This window comes from Meriones unguiculatus, chromosome 17 (assembly GCF_030254825.1).
Source record: "Meriones unguiculatus strain TT.TT164.6M chromosome 17, Bangor_MerUng_6.1, whole genome shotgun sequence".
NCBI classification, from domain to species: domain Eukaryota; kingdom Metazoa; phylum Chordata; class Mammalia; order Rodentia; family Muridae; genus Meriones; species Meriones unguiculatus.
Window position 1 is genome coordinate 37,138,114 of NC_083364.1, and position 26,980 is coordinate 37,165,093.

The following is a 26,980-nucleotide window of genomic DNA, read 5'->3' on the forward strand; positions in this document are numbered from 1 at the left end:
TCCCCCTTCTCCACGCATGCCCCTCCCCAAGTCCACTGGTAGGGGAGGGTTTCTTTTTCTTCCTTCTGATCCTAGTCTGTTAGGTCTCATCAGGAGTGGCTGTATTGTCTTCCTCTATGGCCTGGTAAGGCTGCCCCCACCCCCCAGGGGGAGGTGATCAAAGAGCAGGTCAGTCAGATTATGTCAGAGACAGTCCCTGTTCCCATTACTATGGAACCCACTTGGACACTGAACTGCCATGGGCTACATCTGTTCAGGGGTTCTAGGTTATCTCCATGCATAGTCCTTGGTTGGAGTATGAGTCTCAGGAAAGACCCCTGTGTTCAAATATTTTGGTTCTGTTGCTCTCCTTGTGGACCTCCTGTCCTCTCTAGATCTTACTATTTCCCACTTCTTTCATAAGATTCCCTGCATTCTGCCCAAAGTTTGGCCATAAGTCCCAAAATCTGCTTTGCTAGTCTGCAGGGCAGAGCCTTTCAGAGGCCTTCCATCAGAATGGCTAAGATCAAAAACTCAAGTGACAACACATGCTGGAGAGGTTGTGGAGAAAGGGGAGCCCTCCTCCACTGCTGGTGGGAATGTAAACTTTTACAACCACTCTGGAAATCAATCTGGCGCTTTCTCAGACAACTAGGAATAGCGCTTCCTCAAGATCCAGCTATACCACTCCTAGGCACATACCCAAAAGAGGCTCAAGTACACAATAAGGACATTTGCTCAACCATGTTTGTAGCAGCTTTATTTGTAATAGCTAGAAGCTGGAAACAACCCAGATGCCCCTCAACTGAAGAATGAATACAGAAATTGTGGTATATCTACACAATGGAATATTACTCAGTAATGAAAAACAAGGAAATCATGAAATTTGCAGGTAAATGGTGGGAACTGGAAAGGACCATCCTGAGTGAGCTATACCAGAAGCAGAAAGACACACACAGTATATACTCACTCATATAGACATATAATATAGGATAAACCTACTAAAATCTGTACACCTAAAGAAACTAATCAAGAGGGAGGACCCTGACTAAAATGCTCAATCCCCATCCAGAAAGGCAAAGAGGATGGACATCAGAAGAAGAAGAAAACAAGATGGCACATTTGAAATGTTCCTGCAGACACTTGTCCTTCACTTGGGCATCACTTATTTTCCTAAAAGATGTTTTTTTTTTTTTTTTTTTTTAATTATAAAGAGATTACTTTCACTTTCTAGACTGTGGACATTTTATAGGAAATATTTGAAGGAAAGGAATTGCTGGATATAATAGTGAGTGCCGGTAACCTGAGCACTAGGGAGATTGAGACAAGTAGATCACAAATTCCAAGCCAACCCAAGCTACACAGTGAAATCTATCTTGAGAGGGAAAAGACAGATGAAGAAAGAGAGGGAGGGAAAGAGGGAGAAAGAGAGAGATCTCAAGGAGGAAGGGAGGGAGGGAGGATCTGTCTCAAGGAGGGAAGATGGAGGGAGTGGAGAGGAGGGAAGGAGGGTGAAACAGAGAGAATGAGAATTGCCATAATTATTTATATAGGTAGCCATAGTTAGCATTTTTTTTTTTTCAGACAGGGTTTCTCTGTGTAGCCCTGGCTGTCCTGGAATACACTCTATAGACCAGGCTGGCCTGCCTGTCTCTGCCTCCCGAGCACTGGGATTAAAGGTGTGCACGAACCATGCCCAGCATAGACATTTCTCATAAGTGTAAATTTGGTTCTAGCAATTATAACATAGAAGATTTTGTTTTTTTAAACTAGCATGCTAGGTATTAGAAACCGTCATGGCATGTCAGTTTCCTATTGCTACTAAGTGCTGTGGTGTTTTACTCTGACACTGGTCCTCATGCATGCTATGCTAGCCAAGAGACAACACGGAGCTATTCCCTTAGTCTTTTGATTTTTTTTTTCTTCAATCAAAATTCTCAGGCTCCTAAGTGGCTGAGGTTATATATGTCTGTGCCTCCAGTTCCAGCTTCAAATAACATCTTCACTAACATCTAAAATACCTCAATTCACCTGAGTTAGAGACTTAGATCTTTCCCCAAATTTACACCATTTCGAGAAAAACACTGACAGCTATCTTCGTTCACAGGTTCTTTGAAAGGGTACGATTATTTCCCTGAGGAAGGCTAAGAACTAGACTTCCCCCAGGGCAGAGGTCCAGGGTAGCAGGATTGTGAGGGTGCCAGTGTGAGTGTGTATCACCGAATGTGCCTGTGAGTGTGTTGGTACGAATGTGCCCAGGCATGCTCATGTGCAGGCGTAAGTGTCCGTGTATTTGTGTATGGGCCAGTGTGGATGTGTGCTTGTGAAATATCCCTGTCTATAGACATAAGTGTGTCAGTGCATGTGTGTACACAGGTGTAATGTAGGCTTGTGAGTTGTGTGTTAGTGAGTGTGTGCTTATGGCCTCCTCCCTGCCCCGTCCTCACAGCCAGCAGATCTAAGGGGGAGAGGTAGAGAAGGCTTCCCCACCGACCCCACTATGCCCCCTCTAAGGGACTAAACTGCCTTTGAGCCTGCAGGCTGGCTGGGCAGAGCCCCGGGGCCAGGGGACCAAACCCTCCCCCGTCCTAGGACCTCCTCTGAGGCTGCGGAGGTGAACAGCGTGGAACGAGGTGTTTATGTGCTCTGGGCTGGCCTGCCCCGCATGTGAGTCATCCCAGCCTGGCCCAGCCGAGCTCCAGAGGCAGGCTGCGCTGGTTTTCTCCTCAGGAAGACTAGTCAGTGGGGTCAGCCAGCGGGTAGGCTAAAGTTAACTCAGCTTGTTACTGCTGTTTGTGGATGAGGGGAGGACCAGCTGCAGGGAGGCCAAGCCATTCAGAAACCCGGTGCTTGGGATGTAATATGCCAGAACGAAGTCTATCTTCAGCCAAGAGAAAGCAGTCGACAAGGATATGAAAGTCCGGACTGGCCTCCCTCCCAGAGGCTCCCGGCGCTTCCCGGAGCGTCTCCTTCTTTATTTTCTTGAATATTTTCCCTATGAAGTTATGACTCCTGGAAGCTGGGGGTAGCGCACAGCCTCCTGGGGGCCATCAGAGACCAGAGAGCTCCCTTTGTGGAGGGAAACTCTGAGCTACATGGAGGGGGGAGGGTAAGGCCTGCTGTGGGCTCTGTCCCCAAGCTCTGCGGCACAGTGCTGTGCAGGGAGGTGTGGCTGCAGCTCACAGACACAAGTTAGCCAGTTCTAGGGGACGAGACCGAAAGGCCAGGCTGAATGTCGTCGATGTCCCTGAGCCAGGAACATTTTATTTGTGTCTCAGAAGTCCATGGCCTGCCGGGACATCCCCGCACGCTGCTCAAAGTCACCTTCGACAAAAAGGCAAAATGGACGGAAGGCCCTTGGGAGGCTTGGTTAAGGTCAGTGTACAAACTGGGAAGGAGACGCACCCACCAGCTGAGAGAGCTGAGGGAAGGTTCATCTTACCCGTGGGTTCTATCCCAGCCTTCCTATTGTGTGCCAGGTAGAGCAGAGGGGATCCGGCGTGGATTTCTCACCTCAAGACCTACGGGTGAGGAGCTGGAGAGATGGCTCGGTGAATTGAGAGTGATCGCTGCTACGGCAGAGGACCTGAGTTCGGTTCCCAGCACCCACACCAGGCAGATTTCAGCTGCCTATAACTCCAGCTCCAGGCGATCCTGTGCCCTCGTTTGACCTCCATGGCCACACACAGATGCCTCTACATAAATAAAATGAAAATAAGTATTTTTAAAACAAGGACCGTGGTTGAGGCTGGGGTCGTAGCTCAGTTGGGAGATGGCTTTTCTGGCCTGTACGTTAGCTTGGGCACGGTGAGACAAGACAAACAAAAAACTGTGGTTCCACAGAGGCCTAAAGTGGATAGTCTTTTTTTTTTTAATGATTTGTTTTTCATGTGTGTAGGTGTTTTGCCTGATTGGGTATCTGTGGACCACATGCCTGTGGGACCCATGGAGACCAGACAAGGACATTGGATCCCCTGGGGCTGGAGTTACAGACAGCTTCGAGCTGCCATGTGCGTGCTGGAAATCAAACTCAGATCCTTTGGGAGCGTGGCCACTGCTCTTAACTGCTGAGCCATCTCTCAAGCTTTCTTAAATGGCTGGTCTTTATACCGAGAGCAATGAGGAGGAGACTCAGTCCTGATCCAGGAAGCTCCTGTCTGAGCCTCCAGAACGAGGGCGTGCCAGGCCTGGTGGTGCAGGCACGAGGGGCCAGCTACTTGAGTGGTTGAGACTGGAGGGCTGAAAGTTCCAGACCAGCCTGGGCTACAGAATGGGATCAGGGCCAGCCTGAGCAACTCAGAGAGACCCTGTCTCCAAATCAAAATGAAAGCCAGGGATGGAGATGTGGGCTAGACTGATTAGCATGCCCAGGGCCCTAGGCTGGAATGCCAGTGTGTGCGGGGGAGGAGGGTGGTGGATAGAGGGAGGGAGAAAGAAGAAAAGACAGAAAGAGTGAGGACAGTATTGATGCTCAGAGAGACGGGTGGTAGGGCAGGGAATGTGACCCCAGCAAAGGCGAAGGCGGGCATTTGTGGTGCTCTGGGGTGGGGGTGAAGGGGACATGGCAGACAGCTGCCAGGTTGTGGGGAGCGCTGATGTTCAACCTAAGGGGTTTGGAGTTCATTCTTTAGCTCCCATGGACCCATGGAGTCACATAAATACATCCTCACGGAAAACACCCTGTAGCCATTCTGAAATGTATGAAGCAAAGATGAAAAGTCTTCCCTCCCCTGAGCTAACTGTGCTCCCTGTCACTTCATTCCTGTATAGCCATAGGTACAAATACACAAAAGTCAGGCTCCAAGTCTCTCTCTTTCTCTCTGGCACACGCATGCACACACACACACACACACACACACACGCTGCCTTTGAATGTTCAATATCACATACCTGCACGTGGTGACTTATGCCTATAATGCCAGCAACTCGGGAGGCTGAGGCAAGAGAATCACAGTCCGTGTGAAGCCAGCTCAGTAAGTTCTGGCTACAGAGTGTGCCCTGCCTCAGAAAGAAAGAAACCATGCTGTAAACAACGCTGTTCCCCCGGGCACCCTGCTCCATTTGCACGCCTTCGTGTCATTTCAGAACATGGCTTCATTGGATACTCCCCAGAACTGCTACAGAACAACACCCTGCCGGAGTACAGCCCCGGGGAGTCTTTCTTCACTGTGTTTGGGGTGTTCTTCCCCGCAGCCACAGGTAGGTACTGTGGGTTCAGTGTCACAGCCAGCCTGCATGTGCTCTTGGGAGCTGCAGCTGACTCTGGTGATGGCGTGAGCTCTGACTAAAAATCTGCTGTTTTAACAATGAGTTTACTTGCTCATAATTTTGGAAGGAGACCGTTGAACTCTTGCCTCGTATGTTGGTCTCTGGCCGAGAAGGCAAGAAGCTAACGTGTGAGAGGTGGCCCGTGGGAAATGCTCAGGACAGGGCTGTCTCCAAGGCACAGAAGACTCACCAGGAAAGTATCTATGTGGCTGCTCTTGAGTGAGCTGTCTCCTGTCCTCTGCCATGTCCTTGCGCATCAGCCTTTCCCCAAGTGGGCAAAGGGTGGGAAGAGGAGAGGCTACTGGGAATGTCTAACGCAAAAGAGACCTACGCATAAGTGCTGGCAGGGATGTGGAGAAATTCGAACTCACCCGTACTACTGAGGGGAATGTAAAATGGTCACACCACTTTAGAAGAGTTTGACAGTTTCTTAAAACTTCCATATACCCAGCTATCCCACCTGTAATTACCTGGAAACATATGCCTGTGTGAAGACCTGGAGAGATGGCTCCATGGTCAAGAGCACCTATTTTTCCTGCAGAAGATGAGAATTTGGTTCCCAGCTCTGACATGGCTCACAACTGCCTGTAACCCCAATTCCAGGGGATCTGGCACCCTCTTCTGACCTCTGCAGGCACTACACTCAACACACCAATACACACACACACACACACACACACACACACACAAATTAAAAAGAAAAAGAAAATACATAAAATATTAAGAGCAGCTTAATTTGAATAGTCCCCAAATGGAAGTAGCTCAAATGCCCATCAACAGGTGAGCAGATAAATTGTGGTTCAGCCACACAACAGGGAAAAACAGTATAAAAGAAGGTACTATTGATATATGCAGCAAATATACATGAGCCTCAAAATAATCATGCTGAACAAGTCAGACAAAAAAGATGCAAAAAGTTAAAGAGAGGGAGAGAGATCAAAGCACCTAAACTCCATTTATATTACACTCTAGTAGAAGCAAGCTTTAGCTTGCAGACAGCAGGCAGATACCTGGGGATGATGGTGAGGGGGTTAGAGGGGAGGGCTACTGAGGGACGGGAGGACAGTTCAGGATGAACGATGTGCTACTGGGTTATGCTGGCAGCTTCAGGCTGCTTCATGGAAATCATGCGGCTCATGGAATCGGAGTTAGGCTTGTATAACGCTGCTAGAATGAAAGAAGCACGTCACTTTAACCATCACGCCCCAAACCACTCCCCCCCCCCCCTGTAAAGGCCCTCAAGGTGAGGTGACTCCCTCTCTGCATTTCCTACCTCCTGCACTCTCCTTTCGGAACTCCGTGCATCGACCCAAAGAACTGGATCCTTCCGGGGTCATCGGAAGGATGACTGCTAGGCCGTGAGCATTTCTGATTTCCTGGTTTAGCTGACCTCGAGGCGGCCACCGCTTCCTCTTCCTTCTGAATGCCCGTCACACCCCACCAGTGCCAGCCCCCCTCGCTCCCTCCGCTCTCACCTGCCTGCTAGCTACTCTTTTTTTTCCCTCTTAGTGTGTGAGTGGGGGAAGGGGGTGCTGGTGTGCACGTGGCGGGCGGCTGCAAGACGAGCTCAGGTGTCGTTCCTCAGATCCCAGCCACCTTGTTTTCTGAGACCAGGTCTCTTGCCAAGTTGGCTGGGCTGGATGGCCAGTGAGCTCCAGCGACCCCCTTGCCTCTGGCTCCCCGGCGCTGGGTTTCCGAGCACGTGCCGCCATACCAGGCTTTATCGCATGGATTCTAGAGATCCAACTCAGGTCCTCCTGCTCGCAAAGCAAACCCTTTGCAAGCTGAGCGTCTCCCCAGCCCCGCTTTCTTCTTAATCTCTCCCAGGCCCCTTATTTAGTGGTCACCCACAACTCCCACACCTACTCTGCCAGCCCAGGCTTCTCCCAGCACATCCCATCATTTCTTCAGTGGCTGAGTAACATTGGGGATACTTCAGACTCTGCGAGTTCAGAGCCATCCCCTTCCGTCTGTTTCCAGCTGTTCTCAGGGAAGGCCTCCAACGACAGGGACCTACTCCTGACCCCTCCCACCTTCATCCTAGAACTCTCCAAGTCCTGACCAGGTTACCTTCCAAGTGGCGCTTCACTTCCCTTCACCTCTACCTTCTGACCACCCTGTTCTGAGCCATACCCCTCAGTCAATCACTGACCGCCACTGCCCCTTCCCCAACCTTGGAAATGCACCTGAAACTAGGGCTGGGTAGCAGGATCCTTGTCCGCAGATCGAATTGACCAGAACGACGCATCTCTTTCATTTTTAGAAAATGATGAGCCAGTCTCTGACTCTTAAGATTCTACCCCACAGGGATGAGTCCAGGCTAACGGCAGTCCTTCAGGATGCCTGGTGGTGCCGTGCTTCCCCCAGTTCCAGCTTTTTTGGGCTTTCACCCAGTGCCAAGGCACGTCAGGCGATCTTGCCGCTGTGCAGCTTGTACGGAGCCAGGCCCTCCCACGTCCTGTCTGCAGGGCCTTCACCTTTACGCTGCATTTAAGCTGCATTGGGAGACCGGAAACCTGCAGAGCTTGGGTACTCTGCAGCCAGGGTCTAAACATTGCCCAGACCCTTCTCCTCTGGGTCCTCTGGTCCCTATGAGCACTGCAGGGAGAGGGTCCCAGGCCCTCACTGTTCCAGAACTCGTGGGCCTCCTCCTAACCCTAACGCTAATCTTCTGTGGGAATGGGACAGGGAGTATTGCCCAGAGCCATCTGCTTTAGGGTATGACCACCCTCCCCTAGAGTAATGCTTTGCTTTTGCTAAAATTTTTTTTACTGATTTTGAACAAGGGACCCCTATAGTTTTACTTGATTGGACTCCACAAATTATGTAATTCCTGTTCTGGTCCCCCCCATGCCATCGCCAGCCATCTGCCAGATTCTTTCCCACGTCGTAAGTACCCGGGTTGTGGAGAAACAAGCCGGAGCAGCAGTCAGGCAAATTCTACAGCACATCTCCCCCAAAGCCATCCATCAAATCTAAGTCGGCTGCCGCATGAGTGGACAGAAAAAGAATGAGGGAGAAGAGAAAAAAAAATGGAAAAAAATTAACATCTGAAATTGCTTACTAGCCTCTCCTGCCCCGCCCCTCGCAAGCACCAATGAGCACACGGTCTAGGGGCTCCGGCTGGGTGTCCTGGGCCTGGAAGGGAGTTCCCACCAGGTGAAGACCCTGGACCAGAAAGGCCAGCTTAGCAATTGTGCCTGGGCAGGCAGCAGGCCTTCCCGTGGCTAGCTGTGCTGTTGCTCTCATTGTCTTTGGGACCCCGGGAGGTTGTCCTAGGAGTGTGGGCCTCATGTTCTCACAGTTGAGAAAGGGAACAGTGCCTGGCCTGAGTGGGGGTGTAGCGAGCCTCCTCCCCAGGTGAGCATCAGCAGCGGCCTACAGCTTGGCAATGCCACCTGGCAGGCAGAGCTGAGCTGAATTCAGCCACTTGACTTCTCACCTTTGTGTTCATGTGTGTGCGCGTGCGCACATGTTAATAAGTATGGAACCCATGGCCTGCTTCATGCTAGACACGTACTCTACCACTGAGCTACCCCCCCACCCTGCCCCTCCACTTCCTGTTTTTTTAAACCACTCCTTTTTTTTTTTTTTAAGATTTATTTATTTATTTTCTGTATATGAACACTCTGTTTTCATGCACACCAGAAAAAATCGGATTCCATTGCAGATGGTTGTGAGCCAGGATGTGGTTTTCTGGGAATTGAACTCAGGACCTCTAGAAGAGCAGTCAGTGCTCTTAACCGCTGAGCCATCTCTCCAGCCCCCTACCACTCCTTCTTCTTGATGATCTCACTGCAAATTCTGCTCCAGGGAGGGTGTCTGTATTTCTTTTGTGGCAGCTACCTAAGAATATTGGTTGAGATATATTTTCTGGGGCTGAGGAGATGGCTCTCTGGGTTAAAGTGCTTGCTGAGCAAGCCTGGTGACCTGGGGCCTGATGACTGAAACCCACATGAAAGCCAGACACGGGAGCACAAGCCTCTACAGACCTACTGTACCTGTGGGGACATGGAAGTGGACAGAGAAGAGGCCCAAGCCTGCCGGGCCGTGTTATGCCGAGGCCTTACCTCAAACAAGGTGGAGAGGCGAGGACTGGGGTTGGAAGGTTGTCCTCGGCCTGCCTGCCGTATGTGCGGTGGCTCATGCTTGCCCACACCCACACACAGGACCGTCTGTCCATCCGCAACACGTACGCACAGATTTATTTTCTGTGCTTTATGAAAGTATCATTTTGTGACAGTCCACACGTAAAATTGGAACAGTAGAGCGTCCGCCACACAGGTTTCATCACTCCATCTGAGGGGGCCAGGCTTTCCCGAGCCTCCGAGCCTCCTCCTCCTCCTCACCAGCAGGACTGGCTGAGAACCTCTGAAGTGAGGTTTTGTTTTTGTTTTTGTTTTTTGTTTTTTTAAAACCAACCTGGGAGCGGGGAGGGGCGCAGAAAAGATTGGGGAGGACCTGATGGAGATCATACAGGTAATTAGGAAACAGAGGCGGACCAGGCTGCCCTCCCCTGGCTCTGTTTCTTCAGGTTGGGGGGCAAAGTAAACACGGAGGCAGGGGGAATGATTCGCACCACTTGTTTTCCCCTGGCAGATGTTCGGTTAAGCTATGAAAAGCATGGATGATTGGCAGTTTCCATGGTGACAGATTTGCCAGAGATTAGCTGTGAGTCATGGCTGGGGCTCCCTCCCGAACCAGCCTCTTCCTGGCCGTGCAGAGGGGAGTTTTGAAGAATAAATATTTTTGCTACGTCCCCACCCCCCAGACATTACTTAGATGCTTTATCCAAGCTGGGAAGTGACTTCTGAGGAGCAGCTGAGCATTAGGTGTGTCGTGTTCACTGCCCCCCCCCCCCCCGCATTTATGAAGCTTTGACCTCCTGTTCTCACCAAGCTGGGCCCTACCACACCCAGTGGTAGGGGTTGCAGGGGTAAAACTAGGGGTTGGCCTAGATTCTGTGTTTGCTTTGTTTCTCAAAGTAGTTTCCTTCTGCAAGCAGGACCACCAAACTCCGCCCCCCCAAACAAACATCCCTCCCTCTAGGGTTTTCCCAAACATACCCTTACAGAGGCGGCTCCCCTCTGCCCCCTTAAGAACCCAGGACCACAGTTCAAGATGGAGAGCTCGCTGAGAAAAATACCAGTTCTATGAAATCACATAACCCTTGTCCTCAAATCCCAAACTCTTACTGGAAAGACTCTTTGGCAGAGTCGGCTCTTGGGGCTGTTGCTGACCACACCCAGCATAAAGAACTTGGTGGGAAACCAACAGCTATTTTTTTATTCTTTTATTTATTTATTTATTTTTAACCAGAATGGCCCTAGCCATCTTCTTTGTCAGGGTCTGTTCCTGAGATGCCCTTGACTGTTGAGCACGGCTTCCTGTTTACTCGTGTGTGTGTGTGTGTGTGTGTGTGTGTGTGCGCCCTGGGAAGCTGGCTGTCTGCAGGACCTAAGCCCCGATTGCCTCCTGCTTATGCCCTCTCACTCCCCTGCCTGCCCCAGGCTATCAGGGCTGAGGGACTAACCTTCCCCTCCCACCCCTCCCAAGCTAGTCTCACATCCTCCCTCACTCTGCGTCTGTCATGAATGAGGACAAACACCTGCTGGACCAGAGGGGAGGCTCCGGGTTCGAGGACTAGAGAGGACCAAGAAAGGACGGAGCAGATCCTACTTCATCCTGATGGGCAGGAAAAGAAGAGAGGAAGCCCTGTGATTATGCACACTTGGTTGAAGTTTTTATAGAATTGGTAATTTTATCAAAACCATTATATATATATATACTATATATAATTGTTATTGTCGTAGTCTACTGTGATACACCGTGCGGAGCTCTTGCTCTACATCCTCTCATCTCAACCGTCTCTGGTTCTATGAGAAGCAGGTCTGTCATCTTAGCCTATTTTCTATTGCTATCACAAAATGCCTGAGGCTGGGTAATTGATAGAGTAGAGGTTTGTTTGACTGGTCATTCCGGAGCCTGGGAAGTTCAGGAACACAGGGTCCAGCATCTGCTCGGCATCTGGTGAGGGCCTCTTACTGTGTTGGAGCGTGCTGGGTGTCATCCGGTGAGTCACAGCCCAGCATGCTGCCGCAGACCTTCTCCACCTCTCCCCTCTCGTTACAGCGCTGCCTCCACCTTCCAGGGGCTGGAATTACAGGCATGTGCCGCCGGGCTGGGCAATTGGGCTGTGCTGTAGTTGTCATTGTTTCATGATACAGAGAGTGGAGCCCGGGGCCCCGTGCATGTTGAGTAAGTCTCACTTTACCATTGGACCATACACCTAGTCCTCTTTCCTTCTTATAAAGCCGCTAATGCCACCATTACAGTCCCATTCTTATGACTTCATCTTACCTCAAAAGCTGAATCTCCAAATGCCCTTAGCACAGCTCCCCTCCATCATGTAGCCCAGGTTAGCCTGGTGTAAGAGATTGGTACCAGCTCAGGACCTCCAAGACTAAGCTCTCAGCATAAAAGATATTTATTTGCCACAGAGAGACAGAGGGCAGGGAATAAGAGACAAAGATAAGAGATAAGGGAGAAGGGGAAGGGAACAAGGGGGGTTTGTTTGTCCTGGTAGGGACAGAGGGCTGTGTTATAGCAAATATATAAATGGCTGTTGGGCTAGCTAATGTTTATTCTTAGCCCTCTTTAGTTGGTTGGGCAGGGCAGAATGGGTAGGCATGGCTAAGGTTCCCCAGGCTTTGGAGGACAGAGAGGATCTTGGGAAACACAGACAGGAAAAATGGATGTCATAAGGGTTAGCCTGGAGAAGAAACCACATGGGGCGGGGAGGAAGGACTCCAATCATGGTATGAAAAGGCCCAGATGAAGAATAAAAGCAAATATTTATAAGATTAGGGATAGAAGACAGGATGGTTAAGGAGGATGGCATTGGATGGGGGCTGGGAGATGAATGGTCAGGTGATTCAGACAGTGTAGATAGTAATATTTGCCCGTCCCAAGGTAAATAAGGCAATTATAAAATATAACAGGTGTTTGTGTCTTATTATTTGTGATAGCGGGTTAGATAATACCACCATGATAAACATAGGGCTAATAATAAACATTACCAAGCCAAACAGCCAATTGTTAATTTGCTACAACAGGGCCGCCTTTGGATAGAGAGGAGACAGACATGATCCATAGGCAAGTGACCGTTTATAAAGGTTAAAGAGGGAACCCTGTGTAAGGATGAGGTGTTTTATTTTAATTGGGCGTGCTAATTAGGTGAGCCAAAGGGGGCTGCCGATTGCTGGCCTTCGATACTTTGATAGCTGGAACTTAATGGTCAGCCTCAGGAGGAGAAAGTGATCAAATAAGGGGATGGACCTTGGAATGTGATCTAACAGTTTTCAGCAAGGCAGAGGGAATGGGGAAAATGACAAGGCCTACAGAGCCACGCCCCCATGTTTGAGCTGGCTAGACCCCCTCCACTTGGAACTTGCCAAGTAGCTGATTTTCCCGCCTCAGTCCTCTGAATGCTGGGATGGCAGATGGCGCCACCATGCTCAGCTAATATGGACTTCAATTTCCAACACGTCAACCTTCGGAGGAATCCTGTGGCACCTCCCCAAGAAGTCGGTGAGGCCTTGGCCCCAAGGTTCCCCATTTTCAGAAACTCCTGCTAAAACCCCTGCTCTAGTTCATTTTCAAAAAATCTTATATATCTACATACATTTTAGATTTTAGCCTTCATGTAATCTAGATCTTTACTTGAGGCCTACTGCCATTCACCCATGCCTCTCATGCATGGAAGAGAGGAGTTTGGAGGAGAGGGCCTGTGATGTCTGGGGGCTTTCCCTGTGCAGGGACCAGCCACCCTTTCGCCTTGGCATTTGCAAGGCCCTGTCTGATGCTGTCTTTCCCAGCAGCATTTTTACAGCTAGCTGTGAGGAGATGGAGGACTGATGAGTTCTGCCTCTAGGAAGAAACGGGGCAAATACTCTGCAAGAACAACTGGGCTGACCAGGCATTAAGCCAGTGTGGGGCAAGATCCAGGTTAGAAATGAGGAGGTAGGGAAAGGGAGATAGACCAAGTCTTTGGGAACTTTATGGAGCCCACGCTGGTCTGGAACTTGCAGTATGGTTAAGGCTGGCTTTAAACTCTTGATCCTCCTGCCTCAGACCATTTTTCTTGGGTTGAGCCCAACTACTGTGGGTAATATTGATGCAGCTCCTACTAGCTACCAAGTACTGCGCCTTATAAATCTTCCCCTGCCTTCCCCACAGCCCTGAGGAGCCATTCTGGTGTACAAATGAGGAAACTGGGTAAGATTAAGCACTTTTTAAAAGAAGAAGATTAAGTTTAAGAAACCAAAGAAAGGAAGAAAAATGGGCAGTGTGGCTCAAGAAACAGAAAAGTTGGAGTCTGTAAAGACACAGTTGGAAAGTCTCCAGAGGGAAACCTGGGCGTTCCTTGATGAAGAGAGGATAAGTGTCCGTCCCTTTAGTGAACTCACAGGAACCAGGAAAGCCTAGAGCAAAAGCCTAGGCTTGCTCCCCACAGTGCCTTACTGATCTTCATTTTCGAGAACAGAAAAGAAAGCCAACATGGAAAATCTGTCAAGTGGCAATTGTAAAGGCTTTGGTGTGTTTATGCCAAAGTAGAGAGTGGAGAGAAGGGAGCCGTCCTGGGTCTGGTTCAGCCAGTGGCCACTGACACTTATGCTTTTATTTCACACACGGGATTATTTTTGAGATGTGTAGGCAATCAGTTCCTTTCCTGGCCACCTGCGCCTGTTGTGAGACAGCTGGTGCCATCACCAGCTGGTGTCCATCACGAATGGACAGTGGTGATGCTGAGACAGGAAGGAGCCGTAGCCCCAGCGTCACCAGGTAAAGCTGGTGGCCAATGCCATCGGACTACTTCTGTCAGAGACGACCAAGGTCTCCCAGAAGGCCGTTAGGACTAAAATCAGTAGGCACGTGGTAGCAGTGTGTCAACTGTGTCATCATCCTGATACAGGAGAAAGCGTGGCTGGGGTTCAGCGATCAGCTGCTCCTTACCGCTGGCCTTTTAAAGCCCCCAGGGAGTGCCAGAGAGATGGGTGGGCAGCTAAGAGCTTCTGCCGCTCTCGCAGAGGAACCAGGTTCAGTTCCCAGCATGCTTATGGGGAAGCTCACGACTGCCTGTAACTCCAGCTCTTCTAGCCTCCAAGGGCACTGTACTCACCTGTACACACACACACACACAGGTACACACATGTTCGCATAATTAAAACACACACACACACACACACACACACACACACACACAAGGAGAGCAAAATCCAGATGCCCATCGTGCAGAGATTACTGAGGTCTGATGCGCCTGTGAGGACTCCGGTGTGTGCTACTGATGACAGTGATGAGCTCAGCCTTGCGGTGGGGTGGAGCCCCATTTAATCGAGCACTTCTCCTGTTTCAGAGAGGGCTTTAGGAAGAGGTGGCTGTGGTGTGTGGGGAGGACCCAGCTCTTAGGATCTACAGGCCTGCAGAGCAGGCTTGGCAGTTCGCTGGGAGACTTGGGCCAAGCTGCTCCCCTCTGGATCTCAGTTTCCTTACTTAGAAAACAAGCTGATCAGACCCTCTTTGAGATGCCTTCTCAGAGAGGTAAGAACTGTTTCTAAAGAGCCATGTCATGCGTTCAGGAGGCCTGCCACAAAAAGTGGAAAGGCCAATGACAGTAGCAAACGAACGCCCCGCTTTCCCCAAAATGTGTGCGAGTGTAGACTCTAATAATGAACAAAGTGTTTTTTGACATGCTTAATGTCAAATAAGTTTTAGGAAGTATTTGTATGTGTTTCTCTCCTCAGAGTAAGCATCAGCATGTTACAGATACTGCTTCACTGGTAGTCTTGTTTAGCCAAGTTTCCCCTCTTTTGAGACAGGGTCTTACTATGCAGCCAGGCTGGCCTCAGACTCTTGGCCCTTCTGCATCAGCCTCCTAAATGCCGGGATTACGGGGTGTGCTGGGCCATGTAGCTAGCTCTTGAGCTTTAACAGAAATGTGGTGTCTGTAAGGCACCTGGATCCTCACATCCTGAGAGTGGGCCTTGGTCTAGCGCTGGCATTTAGGATAAGTTCTCCAACAGAAAGTGAAGGCTCTAAATGCTTGGCAAGGAGGCACGTTTCTCCCCCACTCCATCACAATCAAACGAGTTCCCTAGATCTAGGTGCTGAGCAAGATGCTTATGGTTCAGTAGAGACGATGGACAGTAGCCTTAGAATTGTTGAGTGGTGAAGTTCTGGAAGCAGCAGCCACATGGGCCTGTCTGTGTGCACCTCACCCCTGGACCCAGCAGGCATCACACCAGGCTTCCCTCCTGGGACACCGTTTTCTGGATGTGTCTCATTCTTGTCTGGTTTGTGAGCATCAGCCCTTTCTCTTCCCATGGAGCAGGGCCCAGCTCTTCCCCCAGGACCAACGGGCATTTGGTACTGATACAGAACCTGTCTGGAGCTAAGAGACGGCGGGCACGGGTCAGTCACTTTCTTTGGAAGTCTGATGGGTCCTCGGGCATTACTTCCAGCAGCAATCCGGAGGGAGGTGTGACCACCACCAGCCACAGGAAGTACAGCGTAGGCAGGAATAGAACAGGGTACAGTTCCCCAAAGCCGAGTGAATGAGCAGCCATGCCTGGGGGCAGGATGGAGCTCTTGCAGAGGAAGGAGGCACCACGGTAACCAGCGAGGCACAGCAGCAACCTGGTGATGGGTGAGGACCTTGCCAAAGGGTCCGGATTTAGGGGGATCATGAGAGGGAGCTATTAAGGATGGAGCTGGAGTTTGGGAAATATAGCCTTGGACACCAGATAGTTCTGGCAGCAAGCAGTAGGGCCTCAGCTCTCTCTCTCTCTCTAGGTTAGCCTCAGCAAGAAGGCTGGCCCCAGGAGGCAATCATGCCTGCATATGCTTGAACTATGTATAGGTGTGTCTGCGCGTATATAAACCACAGGTGCTTATAAAGCTGACGTCTCTCAGCTCTCCTCTCACTCCCCCAAATACCTCATTCACAGAGACAACCATTTGTATCCATGTTTGATTTTTTTTTGGAGCTGTGTTTCACAAAACATACCACTGCGCTTGCAACTTGATTAATCAAAGTCGGGCCTTTGACACTAACTTTATGCTTAGGAAATATGAATTTATGTTACCCACATGACCCCTTATCCATGTCCCAGATTTTGATAAAGTTCTGTTAATTATTTATTGGCTACCTTGCTAACTTTAAGTACTTAAATCTCTGCTATCTTATCAAGTTTAGTTTACATTTCTTCATTCCTTTCTTCGTTTAGGAAGCTGAGACTCTCTGGATTGTTTCTGGGTTTCTTGTTTTCTTTTACCATTATATATATATTACGCATAAAGTACTTATAAGGAATACTTTAATTACTGTCCTCATTTTAAAAGAAGCTGTATGACCCTTTTGTAATTGAGGTTTTAGGGCAATACTAGGAAATCTATGGTAAATTGATTATCCTTGGTGAGTGGACCAAAGCTCATGAATAATTTAACTTCCAGTGAATAAACAGTGTCACCCCCTCCTCACCTGTCACCTGCCAAACATTTTTCTGTGTTACAGTTACGAATGAACAGTCATTGGAGCTATGAAAATGGACTGCCCCATTTTACAGGAAATTTCCTGTATTTTCTTATTTAATGTCTTCTCCCTGCATGGGAATCTGCATGCAGTGCCCGTAGAGGCCAGGAGAGGGCGTCTGGGACGGGAGTTACTGATGGTTGTGAGCCACCAGTGTGGGTGCTGGGAACTGAACCCCGGGTCCTCTGGAAGAGCCGTCAGTGCTCTTAACCTCTGGGCTGGCTCTTCAGCCCCCAATTTGTTCTTCTCTAGTAAACATTTAGAAACACAATTTCCTGATGACACAATACACTGTAAATTTAGTTAAGATTTATTTCACCTGCTATATTAGTATTTTTCTGGCCTTTCCCTTGTCTGCCTGAATGGCTAACCCAAAATGCATACTTAAATTACCTTCAGAGTCTTCTCAGTGGACTCACTGAAGCTTAGGGTATTCTAACTACCTGCTCGTTCCAAGTGAGACTTAGGTTTTTGTTTTCTGCATTACTGTGGTGATTTTAGTGGGGTTTTCTCCATTTCCCTTTTATTAGCACTGTTTTATTTATTATTAATGTGGGGGGGACATTTGCCACGGCATGCACGGGAGGTCATGGGATAAGGCTGTGGAGTCAGTTCTCTCCTTCTTTTACAGGGGTTTTGGGGACCAGGCTCGGGTGTCATGGTTGTGCAGGAAGCTCCTTGCCTCCATCTTTTAGTGTCAGCTAGCTGACGCCTGACTTCTGCCTCGCCCAAGTATGTGCTATTCGTGTTCTGCTTTATAATTGTGGTGTTCCCTCTGTCTTTCACTTCAAAGGTTAAAAACCAACAAACAGGCAGGTTGCCTGTGGCGCTACCTGAGTCATTTGCTGAAGAACAAATTAGTGGGGGACGAATTCTGTATCCCCTACACTTTGTACATAGTCCTTCTCACCTCCAATTATTCAAGCTCATGTCACGTCTCAGTTCTCTTCATATCTAGACCTTGAATTTTTTAAAATCACTTTTCATGGGTTTTCAATAACCTTTCTCTTTCCCTGTGGCCAAACAAGCAGTCAACACATCCCCTAAAGTCATTGTGTCCAGGCACTGTCCATGTTGCTTCAACCGCTTCCTGCCCAGGAAGGACCTCTGTCCCTCTGCTTTGGTCTCAGCTCCTCTCTCTGTCATCAACCTGTTATCCTGGGGCTTCGTTTCAATCCTGAGCTATTTTTTAAAAAAAAGATTTATGTATTATGTATACAGTGTTCTGTGTGTATGTACTCTTCAGGCCAGAAGAGGGCACCAGATCTCATTATAGTTGGTTGTGAGCCACCTTGGGGTTGCTGGGAATTGAACTCAGGACCTTTGGAAGAGCAGCCAGTGCTCTTAACCCCTGAGCCATCTCTCCAGCCCTCCATCCTGAGGTATTTACCACTGCCTTTTCCCTTTGTGAGTAGTATTTGTGTTTTGCTGGAGTGAATACTTGAACAGCTTTCTCAGAACTGAGCTCTTGCCAGCTTAACTTCACTTTCACTCAACTGATGATCTGGCTAAAATTCTAGTTTAAAAACAGTCTTCCCTACAAGTTTCAAAATTAGCGTTTTTAGCTTTCGGTGCAGCTGCCGAGAAACCTGATGCTGGTCTGCTATTTGTTCTCCTGCTGATGCTCAGTGTTCAGTCCTCGGCAGCACTTGGATTTCTCTTGAACTAGCACAGTGATGTATTTAAGAGTGGATTGTCCCCGTTATTTGTGCTGGAAGGTCGTGGGAATGAAGACTCTCTGGCTACTATAATTTTATGGTTTCTCTGATGTCCTGAACTTCCTACACTTTCATATTTCTACCCTACATGCTTGGGAATAAATTTAGTTTTATCTTTCAGATCTATGGCATTTAAATTTTATTTTTCCATCCATCCATCCATCCATCCATCTATCATGTGTTCCACTATGCAGATCTCAAGAATAAAACTCAGGTCATCAAACTTGGCAGCAAGTGCCTTTACCCCTGGAACCATCTCGTCAGCCCAGATCTATGGTGCTTTTAACGTCAATGATCACATTTTAAACCTCCAATTGTTCTTTCTTGTTGGATTTTGTCTCACATTTCACTCTGCTGGATGGATATTCCTCTTGCATGTGTCTGGAGCTAGTAATTAGTGTTTTCTCCATAATTCTCTCAGCCTTGATTTATGTGCTTCTTCCACTGGGGTTGTTCTGCGTTTATTTGGTCTTTGTTCATTTATTGGTTGTGGCTCACCTCTGGTGAGCTGTGGTCCTCGTGTGGGTTCTCTTGCTGTAGCTTGTTCAGGACTGTTTCCTGCTGTGTGGGAGGAAAAGTGTACACACTTGCGTGCTCATCTGATTGACAGGCAGGGCTTCCTTTCAGGATGGAGCATAGTGCTCGTTTTAAAACTCTACTTTATTGGGGGTGTTTAGGCCTCTACCTCCCTGCCAACCTTTCAACCCCACGTGGAAAAGAGAAGGTTAGTGGGGAGAGGGGCCACAGACCCCTTTACTTCCCCCGGCTGTTTAGGGTAGATTTGGTCTTTGGGGGCTATACCAGTCTCTGTCAAGAGCTGATACACCTTGAAGTGTTTCTCTCCGTTTGTTTGCACCAAACTGCCACACCATTCATCTCTGGACTCTTCAGACTGCTACCACCACCACACGCCACGTCACACCTTCTCTTTCTGGGCTCTCAATTTATATCCTCAGAGCCCTAGACCACCCCCTCTCCGTGCCCCACGAGGCACCAGGTAGGCCTTTACCAGCTGGCAAAAGCCACGCCTTCCCCCCCCCCCCCCCCACATAACTATCAGCTGCAGACAAACTGTAGCCCAATTAAAATCCCACACTTGGGATCAAAACAAAAATGTGTTTACATAGCATAACTGAGTTTACAAAGAAGCCAAAACTCCCGTTACAATGTAGCGTCCACACTGGCAGTCTGGCTGTCGGTGCATTTGAGACTCCCAAAGCTGCCTTTTCCATCGGTTTCCTGGGTTGTTTTTAATCATCTCTGTGTCCCAAGCAGGAGAAGTTTTTGGAGTAGATGCGTTCTCTCTGCGTAGAAGCGTTTATTAATCCCGCCACCACCTTTTAGTAGTGCCTTGAAGGAAAAGGGCCATCAGGAGAGAGAAAAGATGCCTGCCAGGCCATTTCAACCTCAGTTCACCTACACTGCAAAATCGTCTTGCGCTAAGATGTAGCCCAGTAGACAGTGCTTGCCTGCTGTCACAGGGCCCCAGGCTGGAGTGCCAGCCCGTCTACACTGGGCGTCTTGTCACGAGCCAGTAATTCTAGCACTTGCAAGGTAGGTGCCAGAGGCCATCCTCTGCTGCATTGAGTTCAAGGTCAGCCTGGGTGGGAGACCCTGTCTGAAAGAAAGAAACAAACAAAAGATAAAGATCATCACTGTAAAAAGCTGGGGAATATAAATAAGTAAAATTATTTTTAAAAAAATCTGTTCTTCACCATGCAGAATTAATATGATTAACATTGTAAACATGTTCTAGCTCCGTGTGTGTGTGTGTGTGTGTGTGTGTGTGTGTGTGAAGGGGTGTGGGCCAGAGGTCATTGTTGTGTGTCTTTTCTCTGTCATCCTCCATCCTACTTCCCAAGACAAGGTTTTGTTGAAGCTGGAGCTTGCTGAGTCAGCTCGCCTGTCTGGCCACGAGCCCCAGGGATCCTCCTGTCTTGCCCTCCCCAGGCCTGACATCACAGGTGTATGCTGCCATTCCCTGCTTCTCTGGGTACTGAGGGCTTGGACTCAGTTCCTACGCTCTGTGTGGCAAGCAGTTCACGGGCTGAGCCGCTGACCCACCCTCTTTCCATGCTCCCCTCTTTCAGATAAGGATGGGTGTGGGCCATGTGTTCTGTTTCTGCTAAGCCTCTCTAAACAGTAGCTTCACCTACCTCTCTGTGTCACAGCCCATCCCACACTGTATCTGAGGTCCGGTCGTTACTGAAAGGCATGCCATCATCATTTACTTAGCCAAACCTTCAGTTCAGACATGAGATAGTTTGTCATTTTCACTGCTCTGAACAAGTATTTATAAACACTGTTGGCTACATCTTTATTCATACTTGTTCTGGTTTGCTTTTCTGTTTGCTGTGATAAAACGCTCTGACTAAAAGAAAACCGGAGGAAGAAAGGGTGCATTTGATGACTTAGCTAGGGTTTCTATGCCCAAAAAGCAAGCTGGGGAGAAAAGGGTTTACTTGGCTGCCACATTCGTAGCCCTGTTCGTCAGGTGGTACCTCCCACAGGGGGCTGGGTCCTCCCACGTCAGCCATCAGTCAAGATAATCCCTCACAGACGCGTCCGCAGGCCAGTCTGACGAGACAGTTCTTCAACTGAGGTTCCCTCTTCCCAGGTGACTTTTGGTTGTGCCGAGCCGGCAGCACAGACTACCCGGCACAGTCCCGTTGGCTATTTGGGGAAATTCTTAGTGATGAAATCAATGGGACAAAAATGTGTGTACACTCAAGTCTTGGTCCAACATTTGGGGTTCTTTTGAAACAGCCCCACTGTAGCCCCAAACTTTTCCTTGGCTCTGCTTCCCCTGAAACTCTGCAGCAGAGGCATTAGCAGTACAGCTGCCAGAGTCAGACAGAGCAGGGCTGAAGCCTGGCCTTGCCATTTACCAAATGACTTCAGGCTGTGAGACTTACACTGTTTCGATCAGCTCCTTTAAGAACTTTTCTATAAAACGAGAAAATAATTGGGCTTTTCTGATGTGGTTGCTGTAAGGGTTAGACAAATAGAAAACTCACGCGAAGCCCTCACCCAGCCGTGCGGGCTGAGTGTATCAGGTCCACGTCATCCCTGAGTCCACAAAAATCTCTTTCAGGGCCAGTTCTGTCTTAGCTTGGGTTTCATTGCCGTGGAGAGACAACACGATGATGGCAACTCTCACAAAGGAAAGCATTTAATTGGGTCTGGCTTACAGTTTCAGAGGTTATAGTCTGTTTTCATCATGGAGGGAAGCGTGGCGGGCGGCTCGCAGGCAGACATGGTGCTGGAGAAGGAACTGAGAGCTCTCCGTCTTGATCCACAGGCAGCAGAAGGAGACTGCGAGCTGCTGAGCCTGGGCTTGAGCATCTGAGACCTCAAAGCCCGCCCCCACAGTGACACACTTCCTCCTAACAGTGCCCCTCTCTGTGGACCTGTGGAGGTCATTCTTATTCAAACCACCACTTGGAGATGGCTCCACGCGCAGACATCTCCCCACTGGTGTCAGAGTTCACTGCCACATCTCCCGTCACACTGAGCTGATAGTGTACTCACGGGCTGGGCCCTCCTTCTCCTTCAGAGCACTTTGTTCTGCTGAGTATGTCTACAGAGGAAACACCTCCTTCCACCCCACCTGTGCTGTTGGTCCCTCACTGTGATAGATAAATTAATTTTCATTATTTCATGGGGCTAGTTTTTTGGAGACAGATTTTCACTAGGTAGCCCTGGCTGTCCTGGAACTTGCTATATAGACCAGGCTGGCCTTAAACTCACCGAGATCCACCTGCCTTTGCCTATCAAGTGCTTTACTGGTGCTCTCGGGGGTTGGAGGTAACAAGGTAAAGGAGATTAACATAGCATTCTCAGATTTTTGTGGTTTGGAACCGCTTGGCAGGTCAGGAGCTCTGAACGTGGCACCTGGTCCTGGCTGCTGGATGGTGCCCGAGCCCAGCAGTACTTGAACCCTCAGTGGAATAGATGGGAGCAGAAGAAATCTGCAGGCCTTCTGCTGCTGCTGAGCCACTCTGGGCACTGCCCCAGCTACGCAGGCAGAGCTCAGCAGGAGGCACGAGGACCTTTGTGTGGCCTCCCTCATCCTCATCCTTTCAACTGAGTGATAAGACGCTTTTGTCGCTGGGAGGGATTTCCTCGGGAGCACACAGTCCACAAAGGTCCCTTTCACTGCCCTGCAGATGCCCTCCCAGTTGCCAGGGGAGATGGAGAGGCAGACCTGTTTACACTGCTGCAGATGGCATTGCAGTAGAGGGCCCAGAAGAGAGGAAGGGACCGCCCTAGGGAGAGCTCTGGGATTCACGGGGTACCCTGCCTCACCCCACCCGTGGTCTGGCTGTCTTTCAGGAGTCATGGCCGGCTTCAACATGGGAGGAGACCTGAGGGAGCCCGCTGCCAGCATACCCCTAGGCTCCCTAGCAGCTGTCGGCATCTCGTAAGTCCATCTCTTAGCAGTCGGGTCTGAGCTGGAGAGTGGGAGAGAAAACCCCGGACAGAGGTGGGGGCTGCCCCTTTTGTTCAGACAGTGCCCTGGCTGCAACCAACCTATTTCGTATTCCAATCCTCCTTTTTACACTCGGTGGGCTGGAAAATTCACGTCTGGTGGGTTCAGACGCTGTCCTTTCACACTCCCCTGCCTGAGAATGCTGTGGGGGGGAAGGGGGGGGAGTCGGTCATGAATGAAAACTAAATCCTTCCCTTGCCCCACCCCCTCAGCCACCCTGCCTCTTCTCCACCCTCGTTTTGAACTTGGGGATTTTTTTTTTTTTTTTTAAACCACTGAGTTCCCAGGGTCACGGCGGGAACGTAGAGATGAAACTCGTCGCCATCACAGATTAGCATCCGCATCCCATTTGCCAGCTTTCTGAGCTTCTATAGAAGGAGTATGTGTATGTATAGGTGTGCAAGCCTGTGTGTGTGTGTGTGAGTGTGTGTGTGTGTGAGTGTATTCACATGTCATGTGCACGTTATGGGTGGAGGGAGATGTTTCATATTAGGCAAGTAGCAGGGGCTCAGAGATGAGTCTACCCCCTCCTTCTCCCCCACCCCACCCCTCCACTTTCCCCAGGGGTTCTAGTTTCTGGGGTTTGAGTTCCCACTGTGCTGCTCTGGGTAACATGTCACTGACATGGTTGTGGGTCTCTTCCATTGCTTCCCTTGGGCAGTGGGCAGTGTGTGTGTGCCTGCACTTTTTTTTTTTTTCACTACACTCTTTGAAAGTATTAAAACATCTATCTGCAAACGCTTACTACCACGACTCCACTGCTACCAGCCAGGCACAGGGCGTCAAGCCGTGTGTACGAAATGAGGCGACACTGGGAAGAAAATAAGGAGAACAGGAAGAGTCGAATGTCGGGGAGGAAGAGAAAGAAGGTTCCACACCAGCGGCCTGTCCTGCTTTCGACAGAGCCGGCAGTCAGAGGTGCCTTGGTGTACCCTGTCATTGCCCCGGTGGGAGCAGGCAGAACTCAGGATCATGTGACTTACTCATCCACACGGGGCACCTTGGTGGCAGAGCCAGGCTATGGCTCCACCTTTTAATTCTCCCCTCTGTGTATTAGTTTGCTTTCTGTTGCTGTGATGAAGCACCATGACCTTGGGGAGGAAAGGATTTATCTCAGCATACAGCTCACGGTCTGTCATGGAGAGAACTCAGGTTGGCAGGCAGGAGCTCAAGCAGAGATGACGGATGGAGGGGTGCTGCTTACTGGCTTGCTCAGCCTGCTTTCTTACACAGTCCAGGACCAGCTGCCCAGGGATGGCACCACCCACAGTGGGCTGGGCCCTCCCCCACCAACTGCTAATCAAGAAAATGCCCCTACGCTCACCTACAGGCAACAGAGAGGCCACAGGTGGCAGAGTCATTTCTCAGCTGAGGTTCCCTCTCCTCAGATGACACCAGCTTGTGCCAAGTTGACTTTTGTCCCTCCTGCAACAGTGTCACTAAGCACGTTGTTATCTGTGCTCTAGAGACCAGAGGCTTCAGAGGCCTGGGAGATGAGTGGGTAATTCTTTTTCAACTGGAGGAAGATAGCTGGGCTTCAAGGCAGCAGGTCAATCCCGGCCGGGGCCTTGGTTTCTCTCAGGTAAGAAATGCACTAGAGGATAAGGAGTACCAAATGTACCTTCAAAGGCTGGCTCCGTGGCTCCACAGCTGGACTTCTTCCATGATACAGCTTCCCACAGAGAGCTGAAACTTGGCAGGGTGGGGAGTGGGCTGGGTGGCAGCTCTCTCCCTTGGGTTTTGCAGGTGGTTTCTGTACATTATCTTCACCTTCCTGCTCGGCGCCATCTGCACCCGAGAGGCCCTCCGCTCTGACTTCCTGATAGCTGAAAAGGTGGGTGCGTCCTGTGTCCCCCGAAGGGCTCAATCTGCAGGGCTTACGTGTTCCGTGGACACACAGCTGCCTCCCCTTGTAGCTCTGTTTGGGAATCTGCGGGGGGGTGGGGGATGTGGAGAATGTGTGGGATCTGTCCATGCATCCTCAGGATGGCATTCAGATTCCAGCATCCAGAGAGGGACGCAAATGCAAGAGGCTAGACAACAGGCTCATCTTTCCATATCAAAAATCAAGACAAAGGGCAGGATAGGCAGCTCAGTTGTTAAAATGCTCGTTTTTTTCAAGCACAAGGCCCCAGGTTGATGCCCTAAGATCCGTGTAAAATGATGGGAGTGGTGACACACGCCTGCCGTTCTGACACTGGGGAGTAGACACAGGAGGATCTCTGCGGCTCTCTGAGGCTTTCTGGTCAACCAGCCTAGCCTACTTAGTGACTCCAGGTCTCAGTGAGTGAGAGACCCTATCTCAAAAAGCAAGGAGGAGGGCCAGCAAGATGGCTCAACAGGCCGAGGTCCTTTCTGCTAAGCCTGATGACCTAAGTTAGCATCTCTTAACCCACATGGAGGAGTGAAATGTGTAAAAGGAGTAAAATGGCAGAAATGGAGGCAGGCAGGCAAGCAGGCTCTCTGGAGAATCTCAGCTACTCTGGGTTGGTCTGGTTATAACATTTACAAACTGGGGCAGATTAGAGAATTCTTTGAGTTCCATAGCTTCTTCACAGACTAACAGTCACGTGACATCAAGGACACTCACAAGAATAAGATTTTCTGGGGGAAAAAAATCCCCTAAAACTCCTACCGTGCCCCAAGTTCACAGAGGAAAAGCAAACTCTGAAATTCCCACCATTTCCTGAGGATGGTGACTAGCGAGGGAGTGTCTCATGTGAACCCCTGCACTGGTCTCCGGTGGAGAGCTGATCCCATGGAGGCCAGGGATGCAGATCTGACATAGGAGCTGGAACTACTTTCTAGAGACGTGTTTGAGTCTGGTTTCCACAGCCACACAGATTTTAGACCCCGTAGACTCCAGTACAGGTGATACTTGTTTCCAGAGGTCATGGCCTTAATACAAAGGCAGGGTAGGAAAGTAGAAGAGCTCAAGTCATGAGCTGGCCCAGTGCCCCGAATCTCAGACTCACTCTGGGTTACAAGGTTTGCTTCCAAGGAAGGTTTCTCCTGTTATCTACATACTCTCTCTCTCTCTGTCTCTCTGTCTCTCTGTCTCTCTGTCTCTCTGTCTCTCTCTCTCTCTCTCTCTCTCTCTCTCACACACACACACACACACACGCTCACACACACACGGTTTCACCTGCAGTTTGACCCCCACAGGCCTCTTCTCAATGGAGTGACAAATGTGGCTGCACATGAGAAACTGAAGGCCCGAGGAAGCCACCGGGGTGGGAAGGGGTGCTCCGCCAGAGACACCTGCTTGCCGCTTCTCTGCAGCTACTGGGGACTGCCCAGCTCTGCCTGCCTCTAAAGCTGCTGCGTCTCCAGCAGCTCCCTCCACAGTGCTCCCTTCCCCCTGAGAGACTCCTCGAGGGAGGCAGATCACCTGCCAGGGTGTGGCTCGCCTTCCTTTCCTCTGCTCAACACGGACCCAGGAGAGGCCTTGTAACCAAGGAAGCTGACCACAGTGTAGCTCAAAAGCATCTCCAGAGGCGCCTGCTACAGCACCATAGCCTCTGTGGGTGGGGGACACTCACCTTCCCACAGAGGGAACTTTCTTGGGAATGCCTCCTGTCTAGAACAGTGAGACAAGTAGGCAAGGCCAGCTGGCAGTGCCCTAGCATGCAGACACACGCTAGGGTGAAAGGTGAAGCATGGACTTTAGGGAGCACACAAGAGACATTTTCCTGGAATGGACCAGTGTAAGGCCCACAAAGAAAAGCAGGTAGCAACCATTCCTGGTTCTCGGCAGATGCAGGGCATATGAACAGGGAAAGACCAGCAAGGAAAACTCCAAGAGCCAGAGCTCCAGCATTCTCTTCCCCCAAAGGACCACTGAAGATCCTTTTCCAGACTCCTGCTCCCCTCTTTCCCAGCGTCCCAGCGTCCCTCTGTGGCTCTGACTGAGCTGTAGCGTCAAGCACTATA

General features: G+C 49.9%; 1 protein-coding gene across 3 annotated transcripts in view; it reads left to right on the plus strand.

Annotated features, from left to right (window-relative positions):
• The window catches only part of Slc12a8 (solute carrier family 12 member 8), a 141,730-nt gene that overhangs the window by 64,897 nt on the left and 49,853 nt on the right, over positions 1–26,980 (plus strand). For all 3 annotated transcript variants that reach the window (XM_060370278.1, XM_060370279.1, XM_060370276.1), the window contains 3 exons: positions 5,065–5,178; positions 22,891–22,978; positions 24,794–24,881. In XM_060370278.1, coding sequence (XP_060226261.1) covers positions 5,065–5,178; positions 22,891–22,978; positions 24,794–24,881 — 290 coding nt within the window. The remainder of the gene's footprint in view (positions 1–5,064; positions 5,179–22,890; positions 22,979–24,793; positions 24,882–26,980) is intronic.